This window comes from Elephas maximus, chromosome 1, assembly GCF_024166365.1.
Source record: "Elephas maximus indicus isolate mEleMax1 chromosome 1, mEleMax1 primary haplotype, whole genome shotgun sequence".
Classification (NCBI taxonomy): domain Eukaryota; kingdom Metazoa; phylum Chordata; class Mammalia; order Proboscidea; family Elephantidae; genus Elephas; species Elephas maximus.
In genome coordinates, this window is record NC_064819.1 from 17,127,498 (window position 1) to 17,153,523 (window position 26,026).

The 26,026-nt window shown below is 39.3% G+C and overlaps 1 protein-coding gene across 14 annotated transcripts in view; it reads right to left on the reverse strand.

The window, feature by feature from the left end:
* Positions 1-26,026, reverse strand: part of LRCH3 (leucine rich repeats and calponin homology domain containing 3) — a 120,730-nt gene that overhangs the window by 40,320 nt on the left and 54,384 nt on the right. For 13 of the 14 annotated variants that reach the window (XM_049879068.1, XM_049879088.1, XM_049879021.1 and 10 more), the window contains exons 6-10: positions 24,956-25,065; positions 17,621-17,714; positions 16,669-16,792; positions 12,553-12,701; positions 9,163-9,239 (exon numbers count right to left, since the gene is read on the reverse strand). In XM_049879068.1, the coding sequence (XP_049735025.1) occupies positions 9,163-9,239; positions 12,553-12,701; positions 16,669-16,792; positions 17,621-17,714; positions 24,956-25,065 (554 nt within the window). The remainder of the gene's footprint in view (positions 1-9,162; positions 9,240-12,552; positions 12,702-16,668; positions 16,793-17,620; positions 17,715-24,955; positions 25,066-26,026) is intronic. The other variant, XM_049879039.1, reaches the window with a different exon arrangement.

Genomic DNA, 26,026 nt, shown 5'->3' on the forward strand with positions numbered 1-26,026 from the left:
AGAAGGAGAGCCCCCCAGCAGCAACTGGCAACAGAGACCCACAGGAGACGGCGCAGCGGGCTTTCCAGGCCACAGAGTGAGAAAGCTGAGTGCCTCTGGGCAGAGACTGAGGGCCCAGGAGAAGTCTACGCCTGGCCCACGAATCTGGGGCTTGCCAGCCTCCAAAACCTCATAAGCCATTTCCTTTATACGGTTCGTGAGTTCTGTGAGATGTTGCAAGAAATGAGGGAGCCCAAAGATGGGAAGGAGAGCACTGAGGCGAGAGGGAGTAGTTGATGTTAGAGATGATGGAGTGGTATAGCAGTTAGAAAAGTTAGACATTTGGGACATCTTTAGCCTCCTCCTCATAGAAGCCAGCTTTGTGCTGATCCTTATAAAAGAAATTATTTGTTTAAACAGTATCTGGAGTACCCACAATTATTTGAAGTCTATTAAAATACTCCTTCTCTTGCCAACCACATGTCTGTGTCAAGTCAGATTTTTTTCATATACTTCAGTCAAAACATGTCACAACATATTGAATACAGAAGCATATATAAGAATCTAGCCATCTTCTATTAAGCCAACTATTAAGAACACTGGGGAAAATGCAAAGCAATGCTACCCTTCTCATTAATTTTGTTTTGAAAAATAAGTCATTTTTCATAAAAATAAGTTATTTATGTTAACATGTTACGGGTTTTGTTACTGTTATTTTAAAATGAATCAATAAATGCACATTTAAAAAAGAATTCAACTTTAATTTCTAATATGGTAGTTGTTGGCAGATAAACAAAAGCTCTTTGAGGTCCTCAATAATTCTTAAGTGTAAAGAGGTTCTGAGGCCACAATCTTCGGGAACCATTGCTCTAGGAGCCACGACAACACACCTGAAACCACGGTGGGCCGACGCTGCCACTCCAGCTATGTCCTAGCCCTCATCTTACTGCAGCTGTCAGCTGCACGTGACACTGTCTATCTCTTTCTATACTTCAGGACACATTCGCCTCATTTAGCCTCTGGGACACTACCCTCTTTCTCCTAACCCCATGGCCACTCCTGCTTAGACTCTTTTGCTGCTTTTTTCAAGCCCTAATTCTCTACCCTTTACATCCTGCCACCTGGATGTCTAACAGGCACCTCACGACATAACCAAAACTGAACTTTCATCTCATGTCCCCAAACTTGTCCTTCTTTGTCCAGTCTCCCTGCTGTCCCTTGAATATACCAAACAAAAAAACCCAGTGCCATCGAGTCGATTCCAACTCATAGCGACCCTATAGAACACAGCAGAGCTGCCCCATAGAGTTTCCAAGGAGCGCTGGGCAGATTTGAACTGCTGACCCTTTGGTTGGCAGCCGTAGCACATAACTACTACATCACCAGGCATGTTCCTATCTCAAGGTCTCTGCCCACAATGTTACTCTCCTACACAGCCAGAGCATCTCCTCCCTCGCTTTTTTCAGGTTTCTACTGACATATTGCTCTCACTGATACTCCCATCTCTTTAAGTCTGCTTTAGCTGTCTTCACAGCACTTAGCACTGCCTGTCAGGTATTTGTTACATGTATTTGTTTGTATCCACCAGAAGGTAAAGTCCATGACAGTGGGAAGTGCATCAGTTTTGTTCACTGTCTCTAACTCCTAGAACAGAGCTAGAACCACACAGGTTGCTCAAGAAATAGTTTTTGAATGAATAGCAGTGGTGCTTCCACACTCCCCCAAAAGAACATTGAAACATAAGAAACAAACACACAGGTAATACATATGCATCTCTTAAATCTTGAACTTCACTGGAGCTGAGTAAACCAGAACTTTACCTCCATAAAACAGATTTAGAACTGCCCGTTTTTATTTGTAAAATCACATAATGAATACGGGTAGCTTTTTTATCTTTGTCTATATAACATTAAAAAAAAAAAAAACCTTTCCTGGTATACCTAAATGTTCTTTAATTCTATATTACTTCTTACACAAGTCAGTAAACTTTACAGGACCTAGCCTGGTATTATCACCTGTCCTGAAATAAAATGCTATCCAGATGATAATTCAGACTTTTCAAAAATAAATTATATCTTCATAACTTTTTTAAAAAACAGGAATTTTTAACAGTTTCAACTTCAAATTTATATTATACACCTTGGCAAGTAACTATAAAACACTCAGCAATGTGTCACACTTTTTATTTAATGTGTCCCTTTATAGTCACTATCCCCCAAGAAGGTAGCGTCTAAGTGAGGGGGGGTTGGGTGGAGGAATATGCATGGTGGGTAAGGGGAGAGAAGGAGAAATCAGAGGAAAAAAGAAGTGAACAACTTTGTTTTCAGCTCAATAGTAAGGGGGCTAGGATGACTAGTGGGCAAGTAGAAATTTGTTAAACTTAGTTCCTTTGTGTCCTTGTAACTGGAGATCTGCGGTGGTATATTCTTTTCAGGTTAACTTATTATTCAGGGTACAGACAATTTTTGTGAGTCGCCAGTCTCTCTGAGGTGATTTTGCCTTTTTAGGTTCTAATTCATTATTTCACCTGAATGTAAGCTCCAGGAGAGCAGGGACTTGGAAGTTCGCAGCTCTATCCCAAAACCTAGAGAAGTGCTTGGCACATAATGGATGTTTAATATCTGTTGACTAAACAAATGAAATTCATATTGATCTTAGGGCTTGTAGGGTAATGCTATTCAGCTATATGCAACCCCTCCTAATGGAGTCAGCTTTGCTCTTCCCTGAAGCATGCTGGGGGTGAACTTGCGCTAAGGTACAAGGCCAGGAATGGCATGACTGGGTCAGCCAGGGCTAAGGAACGTCTTAGCAATAAGAAGAAAAACATCTGGGCCTGGACGTGAAGTCCTTGGGAACACTGACTGCCCAAGAACTTGGGAGGAAAAACAATAAGCCTTGGCCCTAGCAGAATGGTATATAAGCTTGTGTCTTGTGTCCCCTCTAGGCGGTTGAAGAGTGCTCAAGTGGTTCAGCCACCACCCTGGACCAACCATCCTGTGAGTAAGCTCCCCTAATTAACCATATGTCACGGTCGCGGGTTCCCAAGTCTGTCTTTGGTCTCCTGGAGACATGGCTGACCTTGGGTCCAGGTGCTGCTGGACTGTTACACAACAGAATTTAACGGGCTACTGGGATAAAGTATGGAGTTTTTATCCAAAGACTAGATTAAGATCGAATAATTTGAAAATATCTCATTAAAAAGTAATTATGACTGCAATTTCCAGCACTATAGCAGATTAGACATCCTGAATGAGTCTCCCACTTAAAACAACTGAAAGGGTGAATGTAAAAAAAAAAAAAACTTTTTAAATGCATTGCTGAACTGACATGGGAGTAAAGATCCATAGATTATAAAAAAGAAGTAAAAACAGGAATTTTGGGTTAAAGTGTTTAGGCAGACTCTTGGGCCCCCTGATCACTGTCCTCCGGTGTTATTCCATTACATTTCATGGCCAAAGGGACTTTACAGATGTAATTAAGAGGTTCCTAATTAGTTAGCCTTAACATGGGGAGAGTGTCCTAGATTATTCAGGTGGGCCTCATATAACCACACGAGCCCTTAAAAGCAGAAGAGGCAGGAGAGTGTATGAGAAAGATGTGGCACAAAGGGAAGTCAGAGAGATTCCAAATGTGAGAAGGATTTGGCCTGTCACTGCTGGCTTGAAGATGGAGGGAGCCACGAACCAAGGAATGCAGGTGGCTCCTAGAAGCTAAGAATGACTGCCAGCTCACAGCCAGCGAGATAACAGAGACCTCGGTCACACAAATGCATGGAACTGAATTCTACCAACAACCTCTAAGAGCCTGGAAGTAAATTCTCCCCCAGAATCCACAGATAAAAATACGGACCAGCTGACGCCTTGACTTTGACCTTGTGAGATCCTAAGTAAAGAACCCAGTCAAGACTGCCCAGACTTCTAAGCAACAGAACTGTGATAAACTATTGCTTTAAGCTGCTAAATTTGTGGTAATTTGTCATGAAAGCAATAGAATACTGATATACAAAGTAACTGAGCAAAAAGCTGACTTTCACTTCGAGGGTTTCTGCTAAATCCTGGAGATCTTGAGTTACACAGGAAATAAAGCCTAGGTCCACCCAAGAAGAGGAAGCCCCTGCATCAAATGAGAACCTAAAAGGACGACACCCTCAGCTTAAGGGCACATGGCAACTGAAAAGCCACTCTGAGAGAAATTTCAAACCATATCAAATTTAGCTAAATCCCCATGAACTAACTGATAAACTCTAACAAGCCAAGTGACAAGATTTCATTCTTTCATTATCCTCCCCGAATTTTGGTTATCTATCTCTCTCAGTTCTCTATTTACAATAATTCTAATACCCTGTCAAATATAAGTAAAGAATTGTGTGATAGTTTCTATACAGTAAATTTACTGCCATTTCAGAATAGGTATATTAAGTCTGCTGCTTTAAGACTTCATAAAAACAACTGAGAAGCAAAGATCCAAACGCTGAGAATTTCACCAACTATTGTAATACAGTTTATGGCAAGAATCCTTTTGGAATTCAAGAATGAGAGGAAGTCCTCTGAATTGTCAAGTTATTTACGCACTTATTCTGTGAGGCAGTCAACATAGAGGAAAGATTGTATTAATTGAGAAGGGAAAAAGGATACATGTTATGGACTGAATCGAGTCCCCCCAAAATGTATGTCAACTTGGCTAGGACGCGATTCCTAGTACTGTGTGACTGCCCACCATTTTGTCATCTGATGTGATTTTTCTATGTGTTGTAAATCCTACCTCTATGATGTTAAGGAACGCTGGTTACTGCTGCTAACCAAAAGGTCAGCAGTTTGAATCCACCAGGTGCTCCTTGGAAACTCTATGGGGCACTTCTACTCTGTCCTATGGGGTCGCTATGAGTCAGGATCAACTTGACAGCAATGAGTTTGGTTTTCTGGTTTTTTCATGAACTTAATGAGGCAGGATTAGAGACAGTTATGTTAATAAGGCAGGGCTAAATCTACAAAGCTAGACTGTATCTTGAGTCAGTCTCCTTTGAGATATAAAAGAGAGAGGCCAGCTGATAGAGAGGGACCTCATGCCACCAAGGGTGAAGAACCAACCTACCACCACCACCAACGGGCCAGAAGTTAAATGACATCAGGTGATCTCAGTAAAGGGGAAAGGCAGGGTTCAATCTCTCATATTAAGATTAGCCAATGGTTTATCTTCCCTATTTCTCCCTCCTCTTCTCTATATAAGCACCATTGTACCTACCCTCTTTCAACGATTTGTTTTTTCAGAAATCAAAATGGCCTCCCTATATGCATACAGAATAATAGCTCAGAATAAACCATATGTTCAAAAAAAAAAAAAAAGAAGGAACAGGAAGAGAGCGGATCCTTTGGACCTGGGGTCCCTGCACTAAGAAGTTCCTGTTAGGTGCCTTTGAGGTGGTTCTGACTCATAACAACCCTACATACGACAGAACAAAACACTGCCCGGTCCTCAGTCATCCTCAAAATCACTGCTGTATTTGAGCCCAATGTTGCAGCCACTGTGTCAATCCATCTTATTGAGGGCCTTCCTCTTTTTTGCTGACCCTCTGCTTTGCCAAAAATGATGTCCTTCTCCAGGGGCTGGTCCGTCCTGACATGTCCAAAGTATGTGAGACGAAGTCTCGCCATCCTTGCTTCTAAGGAGCATTCTGGCTGTACTTCTCCCAAGACAGATTTGCTCATTCTTTTGGCCGTCCATGCTATACCAATATTCTTTGTCAACACCATAGCTCAAAGGCATCAATTCTTCAGTCATCCTTATTCATCGTCCAGCCTTCGCATGTGTATGAGATGGCTGAAAACACCATGGCTTGGGTCAGGTGCATCTTAGTCTTCAAGGTGACATCTTTGCTTTTCAACATTTTAAAGAGACCTTTTGCAGCGTATTTGCCCAATGCAATGCGTCATTTGATTTCTTCACTGCTGCTTGCATGGGCACTGATTGTGGATCCAAGTAAAATGAAATCCTTGACAACTTCAATCTTTTCTCCATTTATCATGATGTTGCTTATTGGTCCAGCTGTGAGGATTTTTATTTTCTTTATGTTGAGGTGTAATCCATACTGAAGGCTGTAGTCTTTGATCTTCATCAACAACTGCTTCGAGTCCTCTTCACTTTCAGCAAGAAAGATTGTGTCATCTGCATAACACACATTGTTAACAAGTCTTCCTCCAATCTTGATGCCACATTCTTCATACAGTCCAGCTTCTTGGATTATTTGCTCCACATACAGATAGAATAAGTATGGCAAAAGGATACAACCCTGTCACACACCCCTCCTGATTTTAAACCATGCAGTATCCCCTTGCTCTGTTTGAACAACTGCCTCTTTATCTACGTACGGGTTCCTCATGAGCACAATTAAGTATTTTGGAATTCCCATTCTTTGCAATGTTATCCATACTTTGTTATGATCCACACAGTCAAATGCCTTTGCATAGTCAACAGAACACAGGTAAACATCTTTCTGGTATTCTCTGCTTTCAGCCAGGATTCATCTGACATCAGCAATGATATCCCTGGTTCCATGTCCTCTTCTGAATCTGGCTTGAATTTCTGGCAGTTCCCTGTCAATGTACTGCTGCAACCATTTTTTAATTATCTTCAGCAAAATTTTACTTGCATGTGATATTAATGACATTATTCGATAACTTCTGCATTCAGTTGGGTCACCTTTCTTGGGAATAGGCATAAATACGGATCTCTTCCAGTCAGCTGGCCAGGTAGCTGTTTTGCAAATTTCTTGGCATAGACAAGTGAGCACTTCTAACACTGCATCCATTTGTTGAAACATGTCAATTTGGTATTCTGTCAATTCCTGGAGGCTTGTTTTTCACCAGTTCCTTCAGTGCAGCTTGGGCCTCTTCCTTCAGGCCCATCGGGTCCTGATCATATGCTACCTCTTGAAATAGCTGAACGTCGACCAATTCTTTCTGGCATAGTTATTCTGTGTATTCCTTCCATCTTCTTTTGATGCTTCCTGCATTGTTTAATACTTTCCCTGTAGGATCCTTCGATGTTGCAACTCCGGGTTTGGATTTCTTCTTCAGTTCTTCTAGCTTGAGAAATGCCTAGCAGGTTCTTCTCTTTTGGTTTTCTAACTCCAGGTCTTTGAACATGTCATTATAATATTTACTTTGTCTTTCTGAGCTGCCCTTTGAAATCCTTCGTTTGGTTTTTTTACTTGATCATTTCTTCCATTTGCTTTAGCTACTCGACATTCAAGAGCAAGTTTCAGAATCTCTTCTGACATCCATTTGGGTCTTTTCTTTCTTTCTTGTCTTATTAATGACCTCTTGCTTTCTTATTGTATGAAGTCCTTGATGTCATTCCACAAGTCATCTGGTCTTTGGTCATTAGTGTTCAACACATCAAATCTATTCTCAAGATGGTCTCTAAATTCAGGTGGGATACACTCGAGGTTGTATTTGGCTCTTGTGGACTTGTTCTAATTTTCTTCAGCTTCAACTTGAACTTGTAAATGAGAAATTGAAGGTCCATTCTGCATTCAGCCACTGGCCTGGTTCTGACTGATGATATCGAGCTTTTCCATTGACTCTTTCCACAGATGTAGTCAATTTGATTCCTGCGTATTTCATCCAGTGAGCCCCACGTTGCTGTTAATGTTGGTTAAAAAAAGGTATTTGCAATGAAAGAGCCGTTGGTCTTGCAAAATTCTATCGTGCGATCTCCAGCATCGTTTCTATCACAAAGACCATATTTTTCAACTACCAATCCTTTTTCTTTGTTTCCAACTTTTGAATTCTAATCACCAGTAATTATCAATGCACTCTGAGTGCATGTTCGATCAATTTCAGGCTGCAGCAGGTGGTAAAAATCTTCAATCTCTTCATCTTTGGCCTTAGCAGTTGGTGCATAAATGTGAATAATAGTCTATTAACTGATCTTCCTTGTAGGCGTATGGCTATCATCCTATCACCGAAAGCGCTACACTTCACAATAGATCTTGAAATGTTCTTTTTGACGATGAATGCAATGCCATTCCTCTTCAAGTTGTTGTTCCCAGCGTAACAGACCATATGATTGTATGATTAAAAATGACCAATACCCGTCCATATCAACATACTAATGCCTAGGATATCAATGTTTATGCGTTCTATTTCATTTCTGACGATTTCCAGTTTTCCTAGATTCATACTTTGTACATTCCACATTCCAATTATTAATGGATGTTTGTAGCTGTTTCTTCTCATTTTGAGTTGTGCTATATCAGCAAATGAAGGTCCTGAAAGCTTGACTCCATCCACATCATTAAGGTCGACTCTACTTTGAGGAGGCAGCTCTTCCCCAGTCGTCTTTTGAATGCCTTCCAATCTGGGGGGCTCATCTTCTGTACTATATCAGACAGTGTTCCGCTGCTATTCATAAGGTTTTCACTGGCTAATTCTTTTCAGAAGTAGACTGCTGGGCCCTTCTTCCTAGTCTGTCTTAGTCTGGGAGCTTAGCTGAAACCTGCCTGCCATGCGTCACCCTGCTGGTATTGGAATACCAGTGGCATAGATTCCAGCATCACAGCAACATGCAAGCCCCCACAATATGACAAAGTGACTTACGTGTGGGCAGGAGACGTTCCTAGACCAGGGGAAGATTGATGACAAGGACATTCCCCCAGAGCTGACAGAGAGAAAAAGTCTTCCCCAGGATCTGGTGCCCTGAATGCAGACATCTAGCCTACTAGACTGTGAGAGAATAAATTTCTGTTTGTTGAAGCCATCCACTTGCAGTATCACTAGTAAACTAAGACAATACATGCTGCAGTCTGTATCTCTCTGTTATCTAGCCAGAAACTTAAGCAAAAAAAAAAAAAAAATTTTTTTCAGTACTCTTGAAATTCATTTACTCCCTTTATGAGTGAATCCAGACGAATACATCACAAAATATCACTTTTATTAAGTATCTTCAAATAAATTAACTGTACAGTTAATGATTTAGACTAATTGGAATTAAGAAGCAATATATCAATTTTACCTCTTTTTCTATGAGTACAAAACCCCATTGCTCTAAATACATGACGTCCAAAACACACAGTATCTAAACATTTTCATTAAATACAGATCTGCACAAAACCAACATTATTTCATGCCCATCAGTGAGTTTTAAGACAGAAACAAACAAAAAAAATACAAATTTTTTCCATACCTGCTTTGATGTGTAAACCGTCTCATATCTTCTGCTTTTTGAAACTCCCTAATGGGTACTGGCTTAATTGGGGAACCCTAAGCCAAAAAAGGAGAAATAAGTCAATATATGTTTCGAGAACACTGTGATTACACAGTTCACGTTCATGTTGGCATTTACGGATGTGTATGCTACACTAGAAGCCTTGGTGGCTCTTGGTTAAGAGCTCAGCTGTTAACCAAAAGGTTGGCAGTTTGAATCCACCAGCCGTTCCATGGAAACCCTACGGGGCAGTTCTACTCTGTCCTGTAGGGTCGCTATAAATTGGAATCGACTTGGCGGCAATGGGTTTTTTATATATATATATATATATATATATATATATATATATATATATATATATATATATACATATATATATATACATACTACACTAAAGAAGTCCTGGTGGCACGGTGGTTTAAGCGCTCAGCTGCTAACTGAAAGGTCTGTGGTTCGAAACCACCAGTGGCTCCGTGGGAGAAAGATACGGCAGCCTGCTACTATAGAGACTTACAGCCTGGGACACCCTATTGAGTCATTATGAGTCGAAATCAACGAGACAGCAGTTGGTGAGATTATAGTAGAAAACATTTTAATAGAATCTTTAAATGCCAACTTTTATGTTTAAAAGCATTATAGGCTATATTATTGGTTTGATAAACACAAAAATATTCATAATCCACAAAAGTTTATTTTTTTATAAAGTAACTTTTTTTTTCACTGTATTATATAAATTATAGTGACCATATTTAGTAATATCTACTGAATGATAAGATTTTAGAACAGGAAAGAATCTTAGAGGCCATCTAGCACAGACTTCCTTCTAGGACAGATACTGCTTTCACACTACGCTGACAGCTACTCAGCCTCTCTTGACTATTTTCCAGCAGCAGAGAGTGCACTGAGTGGATTATATTTCTTTACTTCTTCACCACCACAAACTGTTACTTATCTTAGTCATACAAAGAGTTCTACGAATGCTTGCTGGTATATCAAGGTAAAACAAAAAGCAATTTCCATTAATGGTAAGATACAATTTGACTTAAAAAGAGATACTACTGGCAATTTAATTTACTTGTAAACTAAAGGGTTATGGTCATCTTTAAAAAGGATTACTGAGGAAAATTAAACTGGCTAAAGTGATATAGACCACACACTGCAAAATAAAACTACAGATTAAAAGTAGGGGTTTACAGGTTAACACTACACGTATTTTGTCAAAGAAGAATCCATAGAAGTAATACAATCTCATTTTAACACTAAAAATCATCATTAAAAGAGGCATTCTTCAAGGAAAACAACTTATCCAAAAAAGGATATCTAAAAATCAAATGTAAAACTATTTGTGTAGTGTACTTCCAAGAAATAGGTGTAACACACGTAACTAGACAGTTATCATTGGTCACTTACTCCAAAGGGTTAAAGTTGACTGCCTAAAATTTCAGGCAGGAAATTATATAAAAGGAGCTACAATTCTAGAACTCGCAGGTCTAAGCAAAAATCTCTCCTAGTAGGAGTCCCTAGGTGACCAAACTGTTAAGCATGTGACTACTAATGAAAAGGTTAGAGGTTTGAAGCCACCCAGAGTCAACTCAAAAGAAAAACCTGGAGAGCTGTTTCCAGAAGCTCACAGTCTTGAAAACCCTATGAAGCAGTTCTACTCTACACATACACGGTTGCCATGAGTTAGTACTGACTCGATGGTAACAGGTTTATGTTATATCAGTGACTTATCATCCTGGTTTTATGATACTTCAATTATTTAAAATTACTGCATAAGGCATATGGAATTCTCAATACAAAATGAATGTGACATTGGTTTAATTTAAAAAATAAATGAGGCATACCCTATTCAGAAAGGGGTTGATCTATGTATGTAAGAGGTATTATAATAAATTTAAATAAGAGCAGTCTTTAAAATTTCTCATAGGTTAATTTTTTAGCAACCCACTGTTAGACAGTAGTCAGAAATATAAGACACTTCTTTGCTGGTTGTTAAACCATCTAAAATAATGCTGCTTCATCATAATTCTACAGATGTCAAATTTTAGAAAGCCTTATGACATAAAAGGCATAAAAAATTAAGAATATTTCCACAGATAATAGGTAGCTGGAACTGAAAACACAGTTATAAAATAACCAAGGTAATGGTTTAAAGAAACAGCACTGTAATTTTTTTTTACCAGTAGTATAACAGGAATTTTCACCTTTTAGAAATACATCTTTCCAGCTGAATTAACCATAAAATGATCAAAGAGAAGGAAAACCAAAAAAAGAGGAAAGAAAAAGGAATCCCTTTAAAGAGTATAATGTGCCATTGTTAATTTTACTGCACACTGGCTGCCCTTTGCTCTAGGCAGGAATGCTTACAGCCTGAGCCTCAAGTAAGTTCATCGATCACCTAGTACACTGCTATCCTTGGGCTGCAGAACTCTGATTTATATAATTTTATACAACTTTAAATACAAGAGTTTCCTCCAAACACCAACAAAAAATACTGTGCTCAAAAGCTTTCAGGTAGGAAAACCAAAGCATTTTTTTTTTTTTAAAGAATGATAGTATCTCTCTACAACATATCCTACTTGCAGTGATTATTCTCAATGTCTAAGCGGCTAAATACATTATTCTTCAAAATGGCCCCAAGTGTTTCTCAAATAACCCCTGCTCAGAGCCTCTGACTGACTCCAGACATCAACATCACACACACTCAAGTGGATCCATTTTATTATGCTGACTAGATAATACTCAAGAATGCTATTTCTAATTTCAGCCCTGGGGGAATTGGCAGAGATTCTGCAGTGGGCTGAATGCTCATTTGTTTTCTAAGGCATTCAACGCTTAGAAGAGACACCCAAGAATTTTAATGGCAAACAATTTATATTCTGTGCGACTTAAAATAAAAGCTCCAATAGAATTAAAGTCGTTACATAAATTCTGTGGTAAAGTTTCCATGCTGCCTCCAAAATCAGCTTTTTGGTTCAATTCTTAATTTAGTGATCAAATTATGACTTACCAGTTAGTGACAATTTAAGGCACTAAAAGTAACAGTGAAAACGATCATTATTTCTTTAAATAATTTAATTTAAATAATTAAATAAATATTTTCTTGGGTTACTGCTACGACTCCTTTTATTCCCGTTTCAAAATCCTGATTATGTGTCTTCTTGTTTGACCAATACCTAAACTCTACTTGAGTCTACTGCCTGATTTTCTGAATAAATCTGTAAAAGATAGGAAAAGAAATTACAATGAACACAATAAAATAATCAGGCCTGACCCAACAAAGCACTGATTAAAAGAAATTCATCCCATCATGAAATGTTTTCACTAGGGGATAGCAACACCTTTAGGCTTAAATGTGTATACTACCTCGTGAGAGATTCGCCGGTGTTCAATATATGCCATAAACTGTGAACTGAGACTGTCTGAGTCCAGGCCCTTGGGCTGCCTCACCTCGTCCTCTTCTTCCTCTGCAGCGCAGCTGTCGATGTAGTCAATCTGATCCAGGTCATGTTCCACTGTACACACCACACACACACAAACACCACAAAGAGCATTCAGATTAGACAGCCAATAAAAACCAAAAAAAAAAAAAACCAAACCCAGTGCGGTCAAGTCGATTCCGACTCATAGCGACCCTATAGGACAGATAGGACAGAGCAGAGCTGCCCCACAGTTTCCAAGGAGCTCCTGGCAGATTCGAACTGCCGACCCTTTGGTTAGCAGCCGTAGCACTTAACTGCTATGCCACCAGGGTTTCCAGACAGCGAATAAAAAAAAAAAAAAATTTTTTTTTTCCAGCCAATAGAAGACACTTATTTAAATCGCATTCTCGCCTTTCCCCAGCATTTTCTACTCTGAAAGCAGGAGAAAGGGGAAAAAGCTTAAATTATGTAGTCTTTATTACATAATGCAGGCCACTCAAAAACATTAACCCTAATTCACTAAAGACTGTAGTAACTAAAACAACAGATAAGTGGTAACTTCGGTGAAGGTAAAACAGTACACAATTCTGGGGACGCCAGCACAATTTGTACAAGGCAAGGTCATGGAAGCTCCACAGACACATTCAAACTCCCAGAGGGACGGAACTGCTGGGCTGAGGGCTGTGGGGACCATGGTCTCGGGGAAAGTCTAGCTCAAATGGCATAGCATAGTTTATAATGAAAATGTTCTACATTCTACTTTGGTGGGTAGCGTCTGGGGTCTTAAAAACCTGTGTGTGGCCCTCTAAGACACTCCACTGGTCTCACCCTTTCAGGAGCAAGGGAGAATGAAGAAAACTAAAAGAACAAGGCAAACGTTCATCCAAAGGACTAATGGACCACAGCTACCATGGCATCCACCAGACTGAGTCCAGTACAATTAGATGGTGGCTGGCTACCACCAGGAACCGTTCTGACAGGGATCAGAACAGACGGTCCTGGAAAGAGCTGGAGAAAAATACAGAATAAAACTCTAACTCACACACACACACAAAAAAGACCAGACTTATTGCCTGACTTGAGAAACCTCAGAGTATGGCCCCCAAACACCCTTTTAGCTCAGTAATGAAGTCGCTCCTGAGGCTCACCCTTCAGCCAAAGATTAGACAGGCCCATAAAACAAAATGAGATGAAAGGGGCCCAACAGCCCAGGGGCAAGGACTAGAAGGCGGAAGGGGGCAGGAAAGCTGGTAATAGGGAACCCAAGGTCAAATAGGGAGAGTGTTGACATGGGGTTGTTAACCAATGTTGTAAAACAATATGTGTACTAACTGTTTAATGAGAAGCTAGTTTGTTCTGTAAACCTTCATCTAAAGTACAATAAAAATAAACAAACAAACAAAAAAAGAACGCAGTAATCAATGGTAATTTATTGGTTTTTAGGTCTCTAATTTTTTTTTCTTTTGACCGCTCCTTATTATTTTAAATAAGGCAATTCAATTTTATGAGACAGAGGAAGATTAATTTTTAAAGTTCAAAAGCTAAGTCTGCTTTCAGGACTTCTTTTCAAGTTTCAGGTTTGGGGCATAAGCATAACTCTTCAGAGAGCTGGGAGACAAACAACCTAGCATAGTCAACTCAAAGGAAAATAAAAAACCCACTGCCATCGAGCTGACTCCAACTCATAGCAACCCTATAGGACAGGGCAGAACTGCTCCATAGGGTATCCAAGGAGTGGCTGGTGAATTTGAACTGCCAACCTTTTGGTTACCAGCCTAGCTTGTAACCACTGGAAAACAGAAGCAATAAATACAAAAGCATAAGAGAAAACCAGACTGGGAGAGAAATAGATTTTGACTACTATTTCTCTTCCCATAACTGTTGTTAATTAAACTTTTTTTTTTTTTAACTCTGGTCAGAAGATTTTTCTATTTAGAAAATTATTTGCTAGAGGTCAGCATTGTAGGTGTTTTTGCAGCAGTTTGTGAGGCGGGGAATGATTTGGAGAATTTTTTTTCTTCTCAAAATTCTTTGGGGTGTGGAGAAGACATAGCTACCTCATTATTTCATTTGGTATGTTTGGGAATGCCCCACTGTTCTTAAGTTTAAAAAGTAATTATCTTTAAAAGCCAGTTAAGAAGGGCAGACAAATAGGAAACTTGTTTCTAAGATGGTTTCTCCAGAGAAGTATTAGACCCAGTCATTATTTTATGTTGTCCTATTAAAAAAAAACCAAACCAGTTGCCATGGAGTTGATTCTGACTCACGGTGACCCCGTGTCTTTCAGAGTAGAACTGTGCTTCATAGGGTTTCCAATGGCTGTGTTCTTTCGGAAGTAGAACGCTAGGCCTTTCTTCCTGGGAACCTCTGGGTGGATTGAAACTGCCAACTTCTTGGTTAGTAGCTGAGCACTTAACTGTTGGCACCATCCAGGGACTCCATGATGTTCCACAGACTGTCTAAAAGTTGCAGTTGCTGAGAGCAGTAAATGTGAAGAAATCTATTTCTCAATCTGATTTTCTAATTCAACTATTTATAAATAATTCCGTAACTGCAATTAATATAAAATTAATTTTGAGTTTAACAGCTTAAAAAAAAGGTTAAAAGTCTACACTCACGTTAGAAACCAGGTACATAAATGTATTTTTTCAACGTGCTACAGCCTGCAGGGTAATTAATAAATAATTTTAAACTCTGACCACCTGCTAAGAATGCAACATCCCTTAAATGCTACATAGACCAGCGCTGTCCAAGAGAAATAGAATGCAACCCACAAAAGTGAATCACATATATAATTTGAAATTTTCTAGTAGCTACATCTTTAAGAAAACATAAAAGAAACAAGTAACGTGAACAATATATTTTGCCCAATATACCTAAATATTATTTTGACATATATGCAATATAAAAATATTTTGGTATTTTACATTCTATTTTTTGTACACAGTTTTTTGAATTGGTGTGCATTTAGCACAGCACATCTCAATTTGGAAAAGCTACATTTCAAATGCTCAATAGCCACGTGTGGCTAGTGGCTCCAGCACAGATCTAGACATTACTTTAAGTCTGAAATGAACTGACAAGAGATATACCTCATATAAAAGCAAAATTAAAAAGAAAACTACTGATATGTAAATAGAACGGTAAGGACAGGAATAAAGAAGAATATGAGATGGTGAGAGAAAAAGACAGTAAACCACTTGATTGAAATCATCATTCAGAGATAAAAGCTCCTCTCAGAAAATAAACTGATTTCAAAAAAAATCCCAGTCGCCTCTCCCTTGTAATTGGCGTTCAAAATTTGATCATTAGGATTTGGTAATTCAAACTAGAGCAGGATCCATGAACCCAGACCAACCCAGTGCCGTCGAGTCAATTCCGACTCATAGCAACCCTATAGGACAGAGTAGAACTGCCCATGGACTGCTAAAATCAAGAGGGTGCCTCAGTCAGGGATTGCAACCAATGTCCCAAAACAATCTGTGTATAAATTTTTGAATGAGAAATTTTCACTGTAAGCTTTCACCTAAAACATGATTTTTAAAAAAGTGTGCCTTAGAAGCACAAGGGAGTAGAAGTACCTCTACCTGTTAATGAACTACAAAAACTATACATATTTTTAAACGCCAGAATAAGGAAAACTGGGATTCAGATACCCTTGGAGAGCAAAACTTCAGAAGAAAGAAAAGGTCAACAAAAAATGCACTGAATATAAAGAACCTTAAAAAATGAGAATAATACTTTAAAGATAGTGGTTACATCAAGTTGAACAAAAAGATACATGGTCTAGGTGAACTGTCTTTGATAAAATTCCTTTCCAAAATAAAAGTGACAGAGAAACATTGTATTTTAACTGCAAGTCTGAAAACATAAGAGAAATTAAATTTAATCCCAATGGAAAATGGGTTTTTTTTTTCAATCAAGTATGAAAAGAAGTCATCTTTAAAAGAAGAGTGAAAAAGCTACAGATACATAAAAAGAAGAAGTGATTGTGAAAAAGACGGCTTTAAAAAGCTGGCGTGATATAAAGGCTTCAGACGTCGCGAGTAAGCATGTTTACCTCCAGCACCATTTGTTACGACCAAGCTGCCGCGATTCTCTTGGTACTGACTTTCTCTACGCAGTCGCTGTTCTTTAGTGATCTCTGCTACTCGAAGGGGCAGGTCGGAAAATTCATCTGTAGGCTTAAAAAACAGCAGAAACAAAAGAAACATCATTTCAAAAGTCAGATAAGCACTGAAGGTATGGGTATAATATAAGCTCATTAAATTTTATATTTAAGAAGAAACAGCTAGAGATATGCGTGCCTCTATACATGTGCATACGTGCAGAAATTATCTGCATGTATGTATCTGTATGAATACAGCCACACTTACGTACACAACCACCCAGACATACCTACAGAAGCTATTACAAATCACACATGGGCTGTGGTCTAAAAGTGAATTTGCTTTGGCCTCCCAATGAAACAATGATATGCATGGGAGATTATCAGTCCAGCTAACAAAAGCATATTTAGCCCAATTTACAGCTAAAATATCTTTGTAATTAAAAAAAAATTAAACAAAGCAGAAAAATAATTAGCTAAGAAAGTTATGTATTTATTTTGCACGTGGATATTCTTCACTAAGGGTCCCATCTCTTTACCCATCAGGCTGTAGGTTCTATTTGTTTCCTCACCCCTTTTCTTGCTACTGCTCAAGATTACCCAGACCCTCAAATTTCAGGTTTCAATTGTAGGTGGCTCAGCTCCTGTTTGGCTTGCTAGGATATAAAACTATTTATACAATAAAATGAGGTAGCAAACGTAAAAATACACATGGTAAAAAGACAGGGATGAAATATAAAACCCTTTTTGGATGGTAGAACTATGTGGGATTTTTGTCCCTCCTTTTGACTTTTTTGTATTTTACAGAATGTGAAATTGAATCCGATTAAGGCACTTTGCATTTTCAATATTTTATTTTCTCTTAATGAGGAGTCATAACATGCAGAATAGGGGAAACACTTACTTCATTCCCTGACCAACGCTTATCACCACTGTCCACACTATTGAAACCCGAATCGAGGGCTCCATACAGGCGACCTGAGTACAGTTCTTCATGGCTGCCAAGAAATGATTTTAGGTGTTACTGCCAAGCTTGGTATTTTACAAATAAATATTTTAAGTAAAACAGATGCCATTTCACTAATAAACAGATTCATGGTATTTAGTCATTTAATTATTCAGAACTAATTGGACATTCTTTTAACTACTTAATATGAAAATATCCAAATAAAAACAAAGTAAATGGAACAGTATAATGGGCCCCACTTACTCATCACCCAGATTCAAAAATACCAACATTCTGCCATTTTTGTTTCATCTATGCCTACACCTGTTCCCCATGCTCTCACTCATTATTATTTTTAATAGTACTTTTTTTCAGGCAAACTTTACATGCACTGAAATGCACACATCTTAGTTATATAATTTAGACAAATGAACACACCCTCGTTACATACAGCCCCATCAGAATATAGGGTATTTCCACTTCAACGGAAAGTTCTGACCGATGTCCTTTCCCAGCCAATCCTCCTCACTCCACCGCTGTGTGCTCCACAGGAAGTTCAAAGTCCTCCCACCCCACCAAAAGGCTTGATACCAAACCAAAAACCAAACCTGTTGCCGTTGAGTCAATTCCAACCCACAGCAACCCTATAAGCACAGTGTAGAAGTGCCCCAAATGGTTTCCAAGGAGCTCCTGGTAGATTCTGAACTGCCGATCTTTTGGTTAGTAGCCATAGCTCTTAACGCCAACAAGGTTTCCAAAAGTCTTGATAATCATAATGAATTTCTTTACTCAGATAACCAAACCAAAAAAAAAAAAAAAAAAAAACCCCAAATCCATTGCCATCGAGTCAATTCCGATTCAGAGCAACCCCAGAGGATAGGCTAAAACTGCCCCATAGGGCTTCCAAGGCTGTAATCTTTACTGAAGCAGAATGCCACATCTTTCTCCTGCGGTGCAGCTGGTGGGCTTGAAATGCCGACCTTTCGGTTAGCAGCCGAGGGCTTACCTACTGCTTCACCAGGGTTCCTCTCTTAGATAGTCCCGTCTAATAATTCTCATTCCAGGGCTGCTGCTTTTTCTATTATTATTTTCTGATAAATTATTAATCCTATGTTGTAGAAGCCCTGGTGGCACAGTGGTTAAAGCACTCGGCTGTTAACCAAAAGGTTGGCCATTCGAACCCATCAGCTGCTCCACAAGAGAAAAGACCTGGCAATCTGCGCCCATGAAGAGTACAGCCTAGGAAACCCTATGAGGCAGTTCTACTGTCATATAGGGTCGCTATGAATTGGAAGTGACTCCACGGCACACAACAGTAACACACTGTAGTTCCATAATTACGTAATATGAAGTATTTTATGTTATGTTTGTCTTGTAAGATGGAGTGTTTAAATGCTGCACTGAAGGATAAAGCATTTTACACATAGAGACAAGGATGTACTATTTATAAAATGGGTGATACATTCTAATTTTTAAAAAGTTCCATGAAGTGAGTCCATCTTTTACAATGTTTGCCTGTTTTGGTCCTCTGACTACGTGATCGGTCTGCTTTCATGATTGCTTTAGAATCTAGACCTTAAGGTCAGGTACTGTGTGTGTTTTATCACTGCAAAATCAGGCCAAGGTGCCTCATTTTAAAAGCTTTCTAATAAGAAATGTAAACCACATTAAAAATTTCTTTTCTGCAGCTGCCAAAAGAAATGTGTGTTTTTCCATATTCACTGACCAATACTTTAATATAGTTACTTTTTCAAGTAGATCAGATTTTCAGGTTTCTAGAAGATAACCAGTTACCCTCAAGTGAATTCTGACTCATGGTGACCCCATGTGTGTCAGAGTAGAACCGTGCTCCACAGGGTTTTCAATGGCTGATTTTTTGCAAGCAGATTACCAGGCCTTTCTTCCAAGATGCCTCTGGGTGGGCTCAAACCTTCAACCTTTCAGTTAGCAGTTGAGCATGTTAACCATTTGCACCTCCCAGGGACTCTTTCTAGAGGATACTGTTTTACATAACTGTGGCGCAAAGAGCTAGATTTGACCTTTTGTATCTGGTTTCTGCAAATGGCCTGAGCATTTAATGTGTTGTCATTCTAAAACAGCCAGACAAGTAGGAGCCACACAGGCCCCATATCTGTGGAACTAACTTCACGAGGGGCTAAAAGAATGAACAAATCTGTCTTGGAAGAAATACAATCAGATTGCTCCTTGAAGCAAGGGTGGCAAGGCTGCATCTCACATACTTCAGACAAGTTGTCAGGAGGGATCAGTCCCTGGAGAAGGACATCATGCTTGGTAAAGTACAGGGTCAGCGGAAAAGAGGAAGACACTCAATGAGATGGACTGGCACAATGGCTGCACCAATGGGCTCAAGCATAACGACTATTGTGAGCACAGCACAGGACTGGGCCGAGTTTCGTTCTGTGGTACGTAGGGGTGCTATGAGTCAAAATTCACTTGATAGCACCTAACAACTTCAGGAGGGAGTGGGCATGACGCAGTCAGTCATGCATATTCATCAACTGGATCAATCATAACTATACATTAAGGCACTATCGTGCGTATTCATTGAGTTCCAATAACCAGGGGACCCAGGACCTTGGAAATCTCTCTTTGGGGCCTTCTGGATGTGTAAGAACATCCATGCACAGAGAGAAAGCATTATGTCAATGGGAACAATGGAGGTCCTGTGCTGGGACCTCTCCCAGACCTTGCCTTGTATCTTTTCTTGTTATAATAAATGGGTAACTGTAAGTAGAGGTAATAGTCTCTGTGAATTTTGTGAGCCATTATAGAGAATTAAAAAACCCACAGGGGCAATGAGCCGGGAGGGGCTAGCAGTACAGAGTCGATTTGTGGAGACCCAGCTCTAGGTGGCTGGGTGATAAAGGCTGCAGGGGCAGTTGATGAAGGATAGAGCCCTTCTAGCTCGTGCCCTAGTCCCAGGGGGAGAGAGAGAGAGGGGTCTGAAGTGAGAGAAATAGAGAGGCCAGCTGGTCTGAAGTGCATTTTATGTAGACTCCTGCACCTCAGGGTAGCCAGGGATGAGGTGTGATCTAACTGTTGATGGTTAGGGTCAGAGAGAGGAACTGCCACAGAGGTGGCTGGTGATGAGGAGGGAGGCCTGAATTCACTTCCATCTGGGAACTGGATTCATGATGATCCTTGCTATGCCGTTAGTGATAAAGGTGGTGTTTGCCCACCTTGTCTCTTTAGTACAGCTGTAGCCTAACAGTCCTCCCAATAATGTATCTTTTATCAAGTGGCCAATTAAAGTAAGCGAATTTTGCTGTGACATTTGTTAAGTGGGCAATCAGTTGAAAGTGGAGTTTCCTTCAGGGTGTGGTCTGCTCCCAGTATATACGTGGACATTCTAGTAATGCTCAATCTCTTTTCTCGATCCTGCACTCTTCTCATCACCTGACCTCCAGTTCTTGGAAGGTAAGCCTGCAGAAGTCTCTGTCCTGCCGCCTAAACTGTAGATTTCCAGCTCGCCAGCCACTGCAACGCTGTGAGCCAGCAGAAGCCCCCAGCCTGTCGCCTGACCTGCAGATTTTGAGTCTGTCAAGCCCTGCAACCATGTGAGCCAGAAGAGGTCTTCAGCCTGTTGCCTGATCCACAGATTTGGGACTTGCCAGCCACCCCATTTCTTCACAATTGTGTGAGCCATTTCCTTGAAGTAAATTCCTCTCTCTATATCTACATACACTTCACTGGTTTTGCTCCTCTAGAAAACTAAGACAGGGGGAAAGAGGGAGTTTTTTGCTTAGGGAGCACTAAGTTTATGTTAATGGTGGTGGAATAATCTGGAAAAGGATATCGATAATGGTCACACAACGTGAATAATGTCATTAATATCACTGAATTACACTTGTAGAATTGATGAATTGTTAAATGTTTTGTTGTATATATTTTCATCACCAAAAAAAAATCAGGCTAACCTCAAGACTAAGGAGCAGCAAGAAACAGGTTCTGCAAATAGCACCACAGCCCTCAGTCAAAGCTCATTCCTCGTGTAGGTGATGCTTCCTCCTCAGACTTTGCAGGCACACCCTCACACACACACACCCAGTCACACCTCAAAGGCAGCAGCAGCAGTTTAATGTTTCTTCTTCGCTTTTTGGGGAGGGGAAAACTTTTCCTTAGCAAGAGTTACAAACTCTAAGTAGGTAAAATCAATTAGAGTATACACAAAATAAAAAAGCTGCTTTTATTTGCTGTATATCTTTTAAAAGGACAGGGACACTTTTAACGAAAATTTAAATCAGGAAAGTCAAAACTTTCTCCAATAAATAAGAAACAAGAGATCTGTATTATAAGCTATTAACTGAGATAGGAGAAAAAAGAAAATGGCAAAAAAGAAAGGGAGATAATGAATAAAGAAGGTACAAATTTTCTGGCAATAGTGTTCTGGGTCTCCTCATATTCTCCCCACAGCTAAAATCCTAAGAGAGCCCTTGACCTAGCATATGTCAGCCCTAGTCCCCACCATCTGCCAAAACTGTACCTTTTATGTTCTCCTTACCGTCGTCACATATCTGCTTTCAGTCCTCTCAGAGTCAAAAATGTCAGGACTGAGGATATTCTTGGTAGGAATCTTTTATAGGTATGTATGATTCGGGCTTTCTCTAGTGTATCTGTATAAACATACCAACAGCTATATTATTCTATTCTTAAGCCACCAGACTAGAGTTGGTGTTTTTGATACTCTTCCTACTGTCTATGCAAACCTCCAGGCTAACAGCCAGACCAAATAAACCACAGTGTCATTACAAGATTGTTTCTGGTGACTGTAAGCAGAGGAAAACTGGGAAATGACATCTGTGTGGCCAAATCAACTGTTCACTCACACAGTAAATAGCTGTTGAGCATCTACTGTGTGTGCCAAACACTAAACTGAGGCAGGGATGCAATGGTGAAGAAAACAGGCATGGTCTGTGGCCTCATGGAGCATACAGTCCCCAAGGGCAGAAACCAAATTCTATCTACACAGTATCACTTGATTTAAGGAGCCCTGGTGGTACAGCAGTTAAGTACTCGACTGCTAACTGAAAGGCTGGTGGTCCCACCCAGCAGCTCATCAGGAGAAAAACCTGACAATCTGCTCCTCTAAGCATTACAGCCTAGAAAACCCTTTGGGGCAGTTCTGCTCTGTCACATGGGGTCACTATGAGTCAGAACTCACTCAATGGCACCTAACAACAACAACATGACTTGATTTACCTGAGAAATCCTGTTCTGTATAACTGAAATCTTCAGATAGCTTGCTGTTGTTAGGTGCCATCAAGCTGCTCCCACTCACAGTGACCCTATGTACAACGGGATGAAACATGGCCTGGCCCTGTGCCATCCTCACAATTGTTGCTATGCCTGAGCCCACTGTTGACATTCCACGTTCCGATCATTAATGGATATTTGCAGCTGTTTCTTCTCATTCTGAGTTGTGCCACATCAGCAAATGAAAGTCCCAGAAGCTTGGCTCCATCCACATCATTAAGGTCGACTCTACTTTGAAGAGGCAGCCCTTCCCCAGTTGTCTCTTGAGTGCCTTCCAACCTGGGGGGCTCATCTTGCAGCACTGTATCAGACAATGTGCCGCTGCTATTCAGAAGGTTTTCACTGGCTAATTCTTTTTGGAAGTAGACCACCAGATTCTTCTTCCTAGATAGCTTAAATTACCCCTTTATACCATAAAAAACCCTAAATATTTTATCATTTTTGATGCAAAATTTTAAGCTATAATGTGTATTCTCCTTTTCTGGAAATGACATATAATTAGTATACCTTAGCATTTTCCTAATGGACACCAATTATTGTATTGTGCTGTGTAATACAGTAGTATCTGATTACTGAAAATACAAAATACTGATTACTGAAATATGAAAGGTTCTTTGCTTATATGCCTAATGGTGTCAAACTGCTGTTTTTGGAGCTTTACTGTTTTAAGTATCTTCTAAAATTATAAAGGAGCCCTGGTGGCACAGTGGATAAAGTGCTCAGCTGCTAGCCAAAAGATCAGCGGTTTGAACCCACCAGCCGTTCCATGGGAGAAAGATGTGGCACTCTGCTTCTGTAAAGATTACCACCTTGGAAACCCTATGGAGCAGTTGTACTCTGTCCTATAGGGTCACTATGAGTTGGAATCGACTCGACAGCAGTGAGTTTGGGGTTTTTTTTAGTTAAAATTATAGAATATAACATGTAGATATAAAAGAACAGCTCTAGTAAATATGCTTTGAAAAAATGATGCAATATTATCAATAGCTCTGAAGCTCCCTTATCCCCCTTTTACAATGAATTTTTCTCCCTTCTTCTCAGAGTTAACCACTAACTTGAATTTTTAATATGTATCTGCTTTTTTGAATTTTCTTTTTTTCCTTTAAACCACTGTTTGCATTTGTTTCATTTATAAATTCTACCACAATGGAAATATATTCATCTGTTTTAGATCAGGGAACTGAGAAGCAGGACAATCAGGATCAAGCTCTTAAGCAAGACTTGACAAGTTCTTACGGGGTCGGCAGGAGTTGGAATCAACTCGATGGCAATGGGTCAATAAAAGGTCTGAGGGGTTCTCTTCCAAGTAAAGTCCATGAGCATTACTGTACCTTCACTGGGGGATCTATTTTGGCGGTTTAAAGGTCTTTTGAATTTAAATCCTATTATTTAAGATTATTGCAGATACTGGGATTGCCAAGTAGACAGCTTTATAAATCAGGGGTTATAATGTAGCTGAAGGAGTCACAGATTCAAAAATCCTGAAGTGACATTAAAGATCATCAAATTTAATCTTTTCACTTCTTTAGAAAAATGAAGCCCCAAAAGTTTGAACGACTTAAGTGACAAAGCTAGTTAGTAGCAGAGCTAAGGTTAGTATTCAAATCAATCAGAACAGTGATTTTCAACTTTTCAACTGGGGGTGACTGTGCCTTCCAGGAAACATTTAGCAACGTCTGGAAATATTTTTGTTTGTCACACTGGCAGGGTACTACTGGTATCTAGTGAGTAGAAGCTACGGATGCTGCTAAACATCTTACAACGTACAGGGCAGCTTCTCAGAAGAAACAATTACCTGGCCCAAAATGCCAACAGTGGCAAGGTTGAGAAACCGTGACTCAGAGCTACACTTCGTCAGACCAATGTAATCAATTTTACACTTAATGCAAACATTCTGAGAATAAGAGTGTTAAAAGAGATTATTTCCCTTAGTCAAATATCCGGGTAGATTTAAGGATCTAATTTATTTGATTCCCTGTGAGATAGGATATGACAGAAAAAAGATCAGAACATACTCACCAGGAGCCAAAACCCAAGGGTCTCCTATCATAATCTGGCAGGTCGGGAGCAATCTTACAAGCTTGTATGTTCAGGTATTTAAATATGTGGATTTTGCCTTTTATACAAATCTAAATAAAGTAACATATAAATGTAACCAAATTATTACTTATCTGAAATATATGTTTCTTCTTATCATAATCAGCCTTTTACTTAATGTAAATTGAGAATAGAAGGCATTTTTATGAAGTGCATATAATAATATTAAAAAGATAATATTCCTGCTATAACGAATTTATCATTTTGTTCAGGGTTATTTTAGGTATTTTTAATGCAAATATACATTTTTGTTTTCTAGTCATTAATAGGTCTCAGTAACATATAAAATAAATAACTTCTGATTACAAACAATATTAGAATACCAAGTAGTTATTATTTTTGTATCATCAGGGGCTCAAAGTGTTATTCCTAACTTCTCCTATGGATTACACTAGCAATGTTGGCTTTCAGGAATCCAACAATCATGTACAATTATGTTTTCTATCCTTGCTTTTCATCAGCGAGAAGAGCAGGAAATGATCAAATATTAAAATTATATGTATTTCTGTTGCTGCCTGTTGACGTCTTTTTCAGAAGTTAAAGCATAAATTCATCAGGATGATGAGATCCTTCTATATTTATGAAGTTACACTCAAAGTCTTACAGCTGCCATACAGATTACCACAGGCTTGTACAAGATCATCAATGAATTGCAGAAGGAGAAAAAGCTACGGTGAAAAAATATGAGTTGGCCAAAATTTCATAGATTGTAGATGTCTAGAACCTATAGGTAAAAGCTACCTTATCATTACTTTATTGGTAAATAATTTCATTTCAGTCACTGATAAACAAATGATCAAACTGGCTAAATGAGGAGCTTATAATTTTAGAAAACAGAAAGGCACAAAAACAGTGTTCACAAGAAATGCTTTGGTAATCCTCAGTTCTGAAATTTTTATTTGTCTCAAGCATTTATGTTGTCTACATTCAAGCTTTACTAGAAAGAAATTAACTCAAATTTTATTAGAAAAAAACTCAAGGAAGAATTACTCA